Source organism: Rhopilema esculentum, chromosome 13, assembly GCF_057945365.1.
Source record: "Rhopilema esculentum isolate cy_ngs chromosome 13, ASM5794536v1, whole genome shotgun sequence".
NCBI classification, from domain to species: Eukaryota; Metazoa; Cnidaria; class Scyphozoa; order Rhizostomeae; family Rhizostomatidae; genus Rhopilema; species Rhopilema esculentum.
In genome coordinates this window covers 9,277,804-9,292,114 of record NC_142827.1, presented here as the reverse complement: position 1 = coordinate 9,292,114, position 14,311 = coordinate 9,277,804, and the positions used below count along the sequence as shown (strand labels likewise).

The 14,311-nt window shown below is 36.2% G+C and overlaps 1 protein-coding gene across 1 annotated transcript in view; it reads right to left on the bottom strand.

Moving 5' to 3' along the window:
* The window catches only part of LOC135691662 (voltage-dependent T-type calcium channel subunit alpha-1H), a 34,853-nt gene extending 20,542 nt beyond the window's left edge, over nt 1-14,311 (bottom strand). The window contains exons 1-5 of the mRNA XM_065209599.2: nt 14,122-14,311; nt 8,719-8,877; nt 7,483-7,677; nt 2,398-2,640; nt 1,304-1,398 (exon numbers count right to left, since the gene is read on the bottom strand). Coding sequence (XP_065065671.1) covers nt 1,304-1,398; nt 2,398-2,640; nt 7,483-7,643 — 499 coding nt within the window. The 5' untranslated portion in view covers nt 7,644-7,677; nt 8,719-8,877; nt 14,122-14,311. The remainder of the gene's footprint in view (nt 1-1,303; nt 1,399-2,397; nt 2,641-7,482; nt 7,678-8,718; nt 8,878-14,121) is intronic.

The window sequence follows — 14,311 nt, the reverse complement described above, 5'->3', positions numbered from 1 at the left end:
AAGCCTCATTTTCTACGATTTCACCCCCCCCCCCCCAATTTTTTTCACCGCTCCACGGTGCCTGTACACAATTGTTGCAAGCTATCACAGAGGAAATGGGGTAGATTTTAGTTCAAATCTTTGAGGCTCATGAAAAATTGTTGCATTGATTGGTGGAGACAGGATGGTGTTTTTGTGAACGCTAGTTGAAATATTACTGACTATGAAGCTACTTTAATTTTTTTATCAAGGGGGCTGGAATGGTGGCTCTCGTTGAGAAAATGTAAATATTAGGACTTTAGTTAGATGCAAGTGCTTGTTGAAAGGAAGTCAATTTGTAGCTTTGTGCTTCTGGATATGTATTGTCTTGTTCAACTTTATTACAAAGATTCCATAAATATTCTAGATTGCGTGCGGTACAATATAATGATATGATAACGATGAATGTAAGTAAATTGTACCAGGAATGAAAATTTGATTAAATGAATTTACTTTAATTCAATTTACTTTCATTACAAACACTGACTAAAATGTCTTCGTCAAAATACTAATAATTTCAAGTTGTAAAAATTTTTGATACCAAATAAACATGGAACTTTAAAAACGTATGATTGAAGTTCGGACTGTAAGAAAATGGAATACTTTGACAAGTTTACGACGGAGCCGTGAATCGAAAGAAAGGCTTGAATTGAGCCCATCTTTTTTAACAACCCTTCGAATTTACACTTCACTAATAATGTTCAATTGAAAAAAAAACTAACTCCTTATATAGAAACGCTCGAAACTCCTTATCGGCAATCATATAGATGCTAAAGCACACACTAGGAGAATGTAATGATCTATCTTCTTCAGCTTGTTGTAAACAGGAGACTTTGGCAAATATTTTGCTTAAGTTTGATGCAGTTGTAGTTAACAATTCCATTGTTTCCAAAGCACTACTAGAATCTCTAAATTATGTCATTTTTTTAGACGTTAAGTATGCAGAAAGCCTTCCCCCTCTATTCAAACGACACCTCGAATGAGCCCCCATCCAAACGCATAGCAAATTGAAGGAACACCTTCGGCCCTTCTAGAGAGGTAATACGCTGGATATTAAGGGTTGAGTGATTTGAGAGAAATTGTTTTTTGAACAAAAACTTGGTCATTCATACAATGTGATTTGGGGGATTCTAGGAGCCTCCTGAAAATGCTTGCGGGTTAAAAATAGTGCAGAGAGAGTTCACGGTCTTTTTAAAAGACTGATATCAGCACAAACATTGCCAGCCTTTTTGAAAAACATCTTTGCGACACTGGATTAGATGCAAAAAGAACAGATTAAACTTACTTGGGACTCTGTTGATGGCTCTTAGAGGACGTAAAACTCTGCACAGACGAATGATCGTGAGAAAATCTCCATCTGGCCCAATCATATCAACGACCCTTTGAATATGAGAAGGAAAAAATTAAAATTTACCTAATTATGGAAGAAAAATCCAGAAAAAAGTTCAGATATTTATTAAAGAAAAAAACCGAGCCAATTCATGTGGGCTCATTATAAGCATTTATTAGTTGAAACTGGACAGGTAGGAAAGGCCATTATGCCTTAGAAACGAGGCACTTTCACAGAAGCTCTCAAAAGGGCGCTTCTGAAATAAAGGGCTTCTTTCAAAAAGCATAGAGGGTACTAGCCTGCGTCACAAACCACTCATTCACGTGGATGAGTGGTCTGTGACGCAGGCTAGGAGGGAACGCACTTGCCTATGGTGTCCAAAGATCCTGAACATAAGAATCAGAACCAAAACTAAACTTTAATCTGGTGGATTTTCTTTGCTATGAAGATATTTGGAATAAATTATGACGATTCAGTACCCATTGAATATAATTTCTTTTTATCAAATAAGTGCGTTTGCCAGAAAGTAAGCCCGCAGAGCGAAAAGCTGTTTACAAATCCCCTACCATGAATACAATAAATCATGATTAACTTATTTTATAAATTCAGTAAACCTTTAAGCCAAAATTCATAACTTGAATAAGTTTTAAAAAGATTTTCTTCTATATACATAAGAATTTCTGAATCCCTATTCGAATTACAAATCATGCTGGTTGTTTTTTCGTACGAAACTTTATCGCATTTACAGCAAATTGTAGACCATATAATAGATTACAATATCACATGATTTTTAGCTTTTTCCATTTCTTCTGGCCTTTTAATAAGCTCAGAATAGCAAACAACTTTCGTAGTCGGCAGCATTCGACTTGCAAAGTCTGATTTATAAAGAAATGTAAAAATGTGAGGAGGTTTTAGCGTTTTTCTTGCGGAGCAGAGTGTTTGTGTTGCGGAGTGGAGTGTTTCCTAACAGATTCGAAGCCTCAGTGGGAAACGTATATTACAAAATGCGAGTATCTGAACAAAACTGTAGAAACAAATTAAGCATGTACCCAGCAACAACAATGAGAAAATCAAGAATATTCCATCGATCTGAGAAGTATGCCTTGTGCCCGGTTATGCCCATTGCGATCATCTTCGCAAGCATTTCAGCAGCAAAGAATGCAAATACGACCCTTTCCAGTTTTTCCAAATGCTTGCATTTTGAACTTTGGCACTGCGAGTCCAAGGGATCGTTCATAGCCAGCATCACACAGTTCAGTAAGATCACAAGGATGACAACTCTCTCGAACCACCTGATTCAAGGATTAAGAAAAATCATTATAACAATTAGCATTCAAAGCCAATTTTAGATAAAGCTTTTTTGAGATTAGAGACAATCAACAACTTGAGAGTGGAAAGTTCGCAGATTTAATCATGGACACCGAAATATAGATATAGCCTAATCTTGTAGAAGTCACGGGCAAACTGTATGGTGTTTCAATTCTATGCCATGATAAAGTAAGATAACAAGAATATTTTAGTAAGAATGGTAGGCTGAATAGGGGCAGTGGCTCTAGGTACTCGGGAACGGAGAAGGCAGTAGGACAAAAAACGCGAGATAATATGCAATTATAGCCTTGATTACGTTTTTATATAAAGTTTTTATATAAGATTTCTAGTCATTGCTCGAGTCCATGTTTTCATCTCGTGACTTACACTGGCCAAGCAGACAATTGTCTCCGTTACAGGTGGTACAACAAGAAAATCTTAATGGTGTTATTTACCCTTGAAAACATGGCCTGAACAAAAGATATGACCGACTCATACCCATTACATTTTAATCAATTCTTAAGAATTATGTGGACCTCGTTTGGACGGCGGGTATTTGATTAAAGCCCTCCTTTGGCATTGTCACTTGTTGCGGATAGGCCGTTTACTGAACCATCCGAAACTTGCAATAAAATATAATATATAAATAAAAGATAACAAAAACAGTCGAGACTAAGGATACTGGCGAGAGATAATAAGGACAATCAATTAATATGAATTCTGCGGTCGAAACCCGGTGGAGAAAGACTTGTCGATTGAATAGTTTGTCTATCTTAATGATATCATCAAATGACATTCATTACCAGTTTATAGCTGCTGACTTGATGATCACAGTGCACAGCAATAGGATTGGCTACCTTACACGAGTGATAGCCAATCGAATCAAAGAATACGTTTCATTATTGTTAGTTTAGGGAAGAGCCAATTCAATGAGGTCACTGTCAAAAAGCAGTCGCTTGTGCATAATTTACGTACACATTAGTTGGCATCACCGAGAGAATGTTATGAGACCGTCAGGTCAACACATTGGAAGTACATTATTAGATCGAATCATATCAAAGAAATCGAGAAAGAGTTTGAGATAATCCTAATTATTCAACCGCTGTTTGATCAATATCTAATAGCAAACATTGCTCATGATAAGCTTTTTTGTATTCACTTCGCAAGTTTTGTATTTAATGCCTCTAATTCGCAAGTTTCGAGAGTAATTTAAGAAGAATGTAATTAACTCATGTTGTAGAATATTCACAAAAACAGATGGCTACAAATACATCGGCATTTTTAATGATAAATTTTCTAGACACATAACTAAATCCTCGACAGATCTTCCAATTCATTTACGGCTTTCTGCAACTCAACAACAACCATATGTGGGCAGTGGCTAAAATAGTATAGTATAATATAATATTGCTGTATGAGCCAAAGACTTTTAAACCACATAATTAAGAACCCCCAAGAAGCTGAAATTTGGAAAGGTTCTTACATATATATATATATAAATAAATATATATATATATATATATATATATATATATATATATTCAATAGCTCCTAACTTTAAAGTTCTTTAAAAATATAACTAGATACTCAATAAAAAAACAACTTGGTTGACGTTTCGCTATAAGCTTCTTCAGAATCATTCTGAAGAAGCTTATAGCGAAACGTCAACCAAGTTGTTTTTTTATTGAGTATCTATATATATATATATATATATATATATATATATATATATATATATATATATATATATATATATATATATATATACGAGTCAAAGAGCCATCGTAATTAACATTTAAGTAAATTGATTTGGATGTTAACAGATAAGCATGAGCTGTGATCTGATTTCTGGCTTTGAGTTAACCTCATGAGGGACAACTTACTACGAGTCAAAGAGCCATCGTAAATGGGCCATCGAGTCAAAGAGCCATCGTGTATGTATAAACCTATATATATATATATATATATAAGAAAAGAGGGTTTTAAAGTGATATTTTTACACCCTTTTCGCACTGGCTAATTAAACAGCTTCGAGAAGATCAGGTTATAGTATGTTACATTCTCATTGAGCAATCTAACAACATAAGTTCATTTGATTGTTTGAAATTAAACATGAAAAACAAAGCTGGCTTAAGTGTGTCTGTTAGAATTCTTCAAGTGGAAAGCATTGTAAATGTGAGCAAGGCCTATTCAGGCTGCCAGAAAAAAACCTAGGTTCTTTCATGCGGGTTTCTACTGTATGCGTTTTAGGTGGCAATAGAATGTTTGGACGAGCAGTGCACTACTGCTGGATATACCATTGCTGATTTGCATTCTATAGTAACCTGTCATCAACCTTTGCATTCTAGTAGTCATAAGTGAAGGCATGCTCGACAGAAAGATTATTTCGAAAAACAAAGATTCATCATAACTTGTAAGAAAATGGAGATGCATCTGGAAGTTGGCTTGTTTTGTACCAGAAGTATCAATAAACAAGATGAATTTGAATTTCACTGAATATGGGGTCAATAAACCCATTAAATGAAAATTGCTGTTTCCTGGTTTGAAGATGCTCGGTGCCGTATAGGCAGAGCTGTTCACGCTTTTGGGGGTATCGAACAGGAAGGCTCTAAGTTGCTACTTTGAGTTTCATGCTTAATGCGATACAGTTGCTTGATATTTGTATTAAGCGTGAAACTCGGAGTAGCAACTTAGAACCGTCCTGTTCTATACCCAAAAAGCGTATAAATCCGTATATTCAACTATTCTGGTTTCCATTTTTAAAATAGTTCGCAATTGCAGCAGCGTAAAAAGGATGGAATATTTTCGTGACGCAAAATATAACGATCCTAAATCTCATGATAACACAATACGACTTCTCTAGAGTCCTGGGCTCTAGTCTAAATACTAAACCATGTTTGTCTTTTATGTTGTTGTTGCTTCGTTCTTCAGATAGTTCACTTTTACGAGGCAATGTTTGGACCATAGTTTTTACTGTTTCAATTCCAATTTCACTTCATTGTTGTTGGGAAAAACTAAAACATCATTACAATATATTTTCAGTAAACATGCAGCGGAAGTTTCGATAGCTGATTTCAAATGCATTCTAACTTTGTAACATTATGTGTTTAAAAAGCGGCAAGGCGTTTTCACAAAATGAATGAATGAATTTCAATATGAAATGATACTTTCAGCAATGAGATGAAGCAATCTGTAGATATGGCATGCTATCAATGAGTTGATATAGTCATATGTTCTACAAAAGCGATCAATCCTGAACTGACTTTATCAACATGAGTAGTTCGAAATGAATTATTGAAAGACAGCAAGAACTCAATGTAATTGGTTTTGTTGATTACTACATTGAAAGTCGATTCTGCAAGAAGGCTAGACAACAGTTTACCTTCATGAGCTGATCTCTCTAGGAATCAGAAATATAGACAGTCGGGCCATGGCATATAGATAGTGAATGATGTTGTCTGCAAGTAATAATCGACCAAAAGATTATGAAGATGACTCATTTTGCTTCTTTTAATTAAAAAAATCGGTGCTTGAAGTGCTCTTCAAATTAAATCTTTCGAAAAAAACTAGCGCTAAAAACCCAAAGGCATTGTTTCTGTAAGTCATCTTCGCGCTTTTGAGGAAAGTCCCGCGGGTTGAGACTGTCAGTACATGTATGCAATGTATTGAAGTGACGATATGACTAGTTGTCAGCCCGCCGTTAAAAGAAAAACAAAAATGAGGGCTCGAAAAGCAGGACAGACGTAGCTGGGCAAGGTTCATCCACAAAACATCTCAAAAAGTACTCAAATTTGATGACTTCTACAAAACGATAATTTTGAAAAAAGGTCCGTAGGGATATACTTTTTCATATACTTTTTCGAAAAGGGGTTCTTTTCTTTTAGACTAAGCGCAATGCTGAGTACAATGAAAGGTTTTGATTCATAGCAGACAACCGTAAGTCTTCGAATAAAAGCCCTGGGGCTCATTTTGCAAAACATACTTTTGGGTGAGGGCTCACTCGAAAGGGGGGGGGGCGGGGTGCTTATTCAATTCAAAGTTTGAGGCTTATTCGAGAACTCACAGTACTAATTAATCAAACATCTATGTGTAAAAAGAAAACCGCCAATTTTCTAATTCAGATTACACACAAATTAAATGCTTATTTATCCAGCCTTGTTTTGTCAACAGCAATCATTAATTTGATATCAATTATTAATATGGAGTTTTATGGGATTTCGTTCACATTAAATCGCTAAGCAACATTTTGCATGATTGCATAAACATTCTTGCTGTATCTATTGATGAAAACTGACCCCAAAAACAGAAATATAAAGCCCTTATGTGCATGCAACACCCACGCCACAGAGGAGGACTGGGCAAGTGCGGGGTGGCTATCCCCCATCTTTTGGCTAAATAAAATATTGAAATAAGCCCAAATTTTCATAAGATAAACCAGTAGATTACAAAAAATTCATTGAACCCAAGCCCACAGGTAAATTTTGCCACAATAGGGGCTAGAGGGGGTAAGACCTTGCCGGCCCTTTTTATTACTTTGCTAGCCTCAATTGTAGCATCGGTAGTGTGAGCCCTGGCATAGGTTAAGAAAGCCACCGCCTTCATAGAAGTTTTTACCTACAGACGCTGATGAACATGACCAAGCTGTAGTGCGAGGGGCTGGTCGAAACGATTCTCTATTGATAAAGGCAATCAAATGGTGAATTTACCTTTCTGTCCTCTTCAATTCAAACACTGATCGATAGAAGTTAAATGCACATAGCAGAATTTATCAGCACCTTTAATTGATAGTTAAAAGTGGGAGGGAATTATTCATAGTGAAACTATACCTTGATCGAACAATGTAGATCAGATGCTTGCGGATGAAATTCTCTCTGGTAATGCAGCCAAAAGACAACTTCTCGAACTGAGTTGGAAGTTCATCATCATCGTCATTCGGTGCTTCATCCAGGTCCTGGGAGTTTGATGGTTGCCGCTTGTGCCGTAGCATTGTCAGTGTTGAAGTACAAATAAGTCAATCACCACTGTTAAAGGAAAGAAGCTACATTACAGTTGGAAATATTCCCATAAGTGCGGGAGGAGCTAAAGAAACTCCTATAAAGGGTTCTAAAAATCTTGGCTAAGAATTTTAGTATAGAGGGCGTGAGGTTCTGTGATTCTGAGTATAAAGTGATTCTGATTACTGAGGTTGAAGGGGATAAATCTTGGCTAGGACTCTGAGAGTACAGGATACAAGAAGAAAAGGCGTTGGCTAATCATCTGAGCATAAACATTGTGGGAGCTAAAAATCCTGGCCAACATTCTGAGGATATATAGACTCAAAAAGTAATTGCCAAGACATTTTTGAGGTGTAGGTAAAAAATTGATAGAAAAACAATATATACTATCACAGAGCTTTTATGTTTGCTCTGTATCAAAGAAAATATAATTGAATGAATGAATTCAGGATTCACGTAGAAGAAACATTTCATCTTTTGTATTGGGTGTCATTTCTCACTACATCGAAAAATGACAACTGATGCTTTCTGTTAGCTAGATTTTGACGATGAATCTTGTCAATATTTGCTACAAAGTCGAGGCTAGCACGGTGCCATGTGTATCAATCTAGTTTTACTTAACGATAAATGCGCCAGAGAGTGATGCAATCAAGAACTAATGAAGATACGAGGAAGAGTCTATACTTCTTCTGACAAGCGAATGCGAGTTTTAATTAAGAAGCAGATTATTACTTTGCGATGAATGTAATCAAGATTCCCTGGTTTGGGTTCTATCTAACTTGGTCTGAATACAAACAAAAAAAGAATAATACTGTAGAAGCCTAGTGAATGCTGTGCTACAAAGATGAATGAAACCTGGTTTTATTTGGATGATTAACAGGGTCTTTACCTCCTTAAATAGGAAATTTGTCCTGCGTCTTGGAAGAAGTATTCAGTGCATCGTGACAATGAAAAAAGAGCTTTATTTGAAAATTTAAAGAGAAATAATTGAAAACTGGAACGTAGATGATTACTAAATTGTAATAAAAAGCTGCGGAAAGTGATGTTGTGGAGATAAAATTAATTCACCTGTTTTTTCTTTGTGCCAACGTCAGCAAGCTCCGTTTGCAGTTGAGATCGCTAAAAACAAGAAGCTTGACTGTCTTTGGGCAGAAATTCTTTCGATTATCCATAAATGCTCATCACACTCACTCAGCTTTGCAAAGCATCAACCGGCAGAACGGTAACCTAAAAAGGGAATGCATCACATCTCACAAAATGCATCACTGTGCGGTCATCATTTGAAATCATCAGTGTGCTCCAAGATGAATAAAGCAGCAAGCTTTGTTGCCTGAGAAGCAGTGAAAAGGTTTGTGGAAATAAGCTGTGCTGTCATCTGTAATGCACCGGAGAAGACGGGGACGGTGTCATGCGTGCAAGTAAATGTTTTTGACAAGCACCTGCATGGCCACTTGCATATGCGTAAAATCGTATCAAAGCTTACTAAATAAACGGTCTGAAGAAACATGCGGTTCATTAGGAAATCAAAAGCATAGAACAATAGTTATCATTTCTTTATCAAATGAACCAAAACTTTAATAAATAAAACCCAGGCGTGGCACGGGTATAGTAACTTTTCATTGTTTTCAACGGCCTTCCTCGCGGTCCGTCGGCCTCGGCCGTGCAACCGTCATTTCTCCTGCAAACAAATTCGGCCTATATCAGCTCACCTGCAATCAAAATGTGTATATCAGGTGCGTTTAGGTCGGAAAGCTGCCTGTGAAGGTTGCAGCTCCGTTTATGAGAGAAACATTAACTATATTTTTAGCAACACGCGGATTTTGGCTTACACCTATGGTCTACAGTTGTTGATCAACTGAGGTTGGGTAAAATCCTGTTGTCAATTAGAGTAAGCCTCAGGAGGATTACGATGTAATTAGTTTTCGTACTGAACTGATGGCTTCTAAATACTGACGTGGGTTGCAGTTGAGGAGAAAACCCAAATGAATTTGCAACCTCTGTAAAGCAAACGCGAAGAGCAGGGGAAGGGAAACTTGTTTCTCATCCGTATTGCTCTTTATCCGGATTAAAAGTTATCCGGCATCGCGAAAACGCAGCTTAAATGAAATAAATGACAGGAAACTCGAATGAAATAAACCTTCAGGTGGCAAATAAAGGCAAGAAAAACCGAAATCGACTATAGACAGAGTAAAACAAGATTAAGTGAGGTGAAGCAAGGTAAATGAGTGAGAAACAAGATATTCGGGGTGAAGTAACTTAAAGCAGGGGTGCGTGGCACATGGGGCATGTTCAGCAACAGTGCTCAAGGGAAAACATTTTGCTATACAAGTCTCCAAACAATATACATACCAACAAAATATAAACTTGTTCGCAAAAAATAATTGAAAGAATCCGAAAAGAAGGAGTGGAATGAATGCAACAGAAAATCTTCTCGACGTCATTGCTTTGCACCAGTAACAAAAACACGGGTAAAAATGCAATTCACAATTAAGCCCCTCATAACGGGATATACAATTTTACATCTGCTTTGCAAGATAAAGTGACCCAGGAAAATTGATCGAACTTTGAAGATTAGCAAATCGTCGAAAAAACACGGAAATGACGCTAGAAGTTTGCCAATAGGCTTTCTGGCAGCACACGAGTTTTTTCTATTGCACTTTATTCAAAGGGGATTTAAATGCGTTATCAATTCAACTCTGAATGAAGGAATAAACGTATCGAGATTTGGAACTGGTTTAAATAGAAGAAGCAGATGGTTTACAAGGATAGTTCCAAAGAATCAGCAAAACATTACTTTCGTATTTCATAGTGACAAAATCGCACAAATTAACAATAAATAACACTTTGATCTAGAATGCCAGGTCATAATTCAAAAGATACAAATCTAGAAGGTAGGTGAAACAAATATTAAACAACCGGCATATAAGCAATTTTCCAATGGCGCTTGTGGCATTGAGGCGAAAGAATAACCAGCACAAAATCGAATTGCAGGTGCTGCATACTCTTTACAAAGCAATTAGCTTGAACACTGTTTGAATGTATCTAAATGGTACGAAAAATACGGCCTTGTTCTGCGTGACAGGCTTCTGTTCAATGATTAATTATATATAGATCAGCTCACATCATATGTTCTGGTGGTTCTCAGTTAATAAAATTGAAACTCAGAAGTGTACGTCTTTAGATTCAAACTAGAATAGATCTTTGACACCGAGGGTAAGATTGTTTTAAAAGTTAATGCTTTCTAGCAGTCCTATACTCCCGGTAAAGGGCTGTTGCCATGCCCTTGGCAATTTCAGCGAAAAATACTTAGAAGAATTCCACGTTACCTGCTTGCCTCGTTGAATAACTGAGTCATTTCATTCTGATATTCTGCTCCCGTTTAAAAGATCTGACCTGCACTTGCAATGTCTGCTTCTAAGTGACGCTGGTTTTAAGAAGATGATAACGCAATGGGTGACGTTATTAATGACATTATAGAAAGTCATTGCGTAAAGGGTATTATCTACACGGGTTAAGGAGATATGGGACTAAAACATTGATATAAACATAGGAAGTGGATTTATTTTGCAGTAGATTTACATGTTTTGTTTTGGGTAAGAAGCTGTATACAAGGCCAGTCCAGGGTTCCCACAGTGATACTGAAAGGGATTTGATTCGGTGGAGAGTCACTCAAGAGCCAATGAAATAGGTGTAATTGCTGGGTAAAGAAAGGGACATGCCACTGTGAATCGAAAGTTGATCAAGAGATCTCATTACCCTGACTGTGAGTGTAGTCAGACTAATATTGAAAAGATGAAACATGACATGACTCCTATATGCTTCCTCGACCCCCTATAAATTATGCTCTGTTGCTAAAAATAAATGGTATAAATAGCTATTACTATTAACAATAGCTAGCTTTTCACGGGAAGAGCAAGAGAAGAGAGAGATAACCTGTAGAAATGGTGCTTTCAAAAGTAACAAAAGAAAAAAACTACAAAGCGACTTCCAGCAGCTTTTCTTGTCAGAAAATACAGAAAATGTCACTGCCTCAGGCTGATTTGAAATGAATTAAAAGGATACTGATGCTTCAGAGGAAAGATGAATCAGGAAGATTACTATAAATGATAAAATATTTTCTAACATTTGAAAATCTGCTTAGCAACTTTGTGGCAAGGCTAGGAGCAAGAATGTGTTTGTTAAAAAGAGGTATAGATAAAGATTACAAGCTATTGAGAGAAACCTGCCTATCGTCTTGATATGAGCCATGCTGAGGCTTTAGTGAGATGCAAGAGCAGATTTTTAAGGAAGACCTTTCATTTTTGAAAGTTAAAAATCAACACAAGGTCTTACCAAGACTGTTTTTTAATAATTCAGATTACCAAAATCGTGGTTTAACTCGAGAAAATGAATATACTGAAGCCAAAACTTTGATTGCCGGTACACAAAACGCGGCACCGAGCATAAACCATGGTAGAACAACAAACAAAGGCATATCGAAAACGATAGCTCACTCATAATTAAGAAAGTTTCCTAATTCACAGGTCCGCAGCTGCTTGTTCAATTTTCCATAGGCGAAAGGCTACAATCTGAAGATTTTCAACTGATGCCCTATGCAGACAACAGACAACTTGCCTGTGAATAATTGATCAAATATTTTGCATATGATGCCCGAATTTGAAAAAAATCATGATTTGTGATAGAAAGATTCTAGGCTAATGCATCAAGAACAAGAAAGAATTTCGATTGGTAGATAAGTTGCTGTTATATAATTTAAAAAAATAATTAAAGAGGAACTGCCAGGAGGAGCTTATTTTATCCTTTGATGCTTAGACTTGGAGTTTCATCCTAGAACAGCAAAAAACGTAGAAAAATGAGAAAATGCACTGAAACAGCCATATTATGACAGGTATAAGGCCGCCGTGGGACGTGGTTCGTATCAGGAGACATATCATTCGAAGTATCCTAGCTGCATTCGCCAAATGGAGAATTTTTTCTCATGAAAGTCTGAAGAAAGAAAGATAGAAGAAGAACAAAATAGCTGCAAGGATTGATAAGAAATTTAAAGCTGAGAAAAGGCGCAAGATATTGTTTTTTCCCTTGCTGAATCAATCACTTGTCAAAATCGATGTAATCTTCTATACATAAAATAATCCTTTATCACCTCAAATACAATTTTCAACTTCATTTACCATTGCATCATATAAACAAATAGAGTTTTGCCTTATGTAAGACATCTGAAATGGCATTAGATTGCTTTCATGCCTGGCAAGAGTTATAAATAGAAGTGTCGTCAGACCTAAAAGATCTTGCTGCAGACCTTCTGCTAGATCAATTTCCAAATAACAACAGCATTCGTTAGCATTAAAATTGTCTTCTTTGTTTATAAGTCACCTGTTCTTCAGAATATTGTTTGAAAGCACCTCCTTCTCGAAATGAGAACAAGAGCGAAAACAAAGTCGACATTATGACACATTTTGCTTCTTAAGGATATGCACGACATCACGTTTTGGAAACATAAAGAATAACTTGATTAGATCATGAGCTGGTAGTAATCTTCCTCGAGTGCAATCAACTTCTTTCAAGTATTAACTATTAAGGTTAAAAGTCTTACGGGACGATTTGTTATCTGGTAGAAGGCAGAAAAGTTAGCAGTACTTTAATGCTTGTTATATAAAGTTGGATTTAGCAGTGGAAACAAGAACAATATCTTATGAATTAACTGATTACTTTTTCTCTTGACCTATGTACATTTGAAAGGCAATTAAAAGCAAACTAGCAAGTGCAGAAAGCTTATTGTAAACTTATAAAAGTTGCAGGTACTTAAGGAAAGTTTGAGAATACATAGCAACGAGAGAAATATAAGAATGAGATAAATAATTAATATTCATCCAAAGTTGCCTGCTTCCAATCTTTTCAAGTGATTTTAAAGCATCAATTAGGAACAAAAAAACAAAACGTAGTAGATTAATAAAGGATGTTTCTGATTTACTAAGGTTAATTTCTCATTTGAAAATAGTATCAGAAGTAAAAGAGCTGTTAAGTTTGATAAAAACATATGAAAACTTTGATACAAGTGCTGGTCGTTTACTGTGTGAGATTCTTCAATTATCCCAACACCAGCAAAGAAGAATTCTTGATCAAGTTATCATGCAGAACTTACCCATGGAAAGTATAAAGCTCGAGAAACGACTCATAAATAATCTAAGTTAGCTATGAGCTGCATGTATGTTATGAAGCTTTGTAAGCATGTTTATTGTCTTTTAATATCAGTTCGGCAAAATATGATTAAGATTTGCAAATTGGTAGTTCTTAGCTATGTTATGTTTGGAAAAATCAAAGATACAATTGGCGATCGTCCACGAAAAGCAGCAGTAGCAAACATAATTCATAATAAACATCTAAGAATAAAACTGGTTATAATATCAAAAATATATCATATCGTAGATGACGTTGCAGGAAAATAATGAATAGGAAAAGTATTATTCGCACCTTTAATGTCCATGATCACCAGATTTGAATGAGGCTATAAACACACTGAACAGAAAGCAATCATCTTCAAAAATTATTTTGATATCAATTTAGGAATGTGCTGATCCCATTCGCACTTGTAATCAACTGAACTGCGCCTTGCTGAAAAAGCAGAACACAAGTGTTGCAGACGGGGGCTCATCACCTGTCG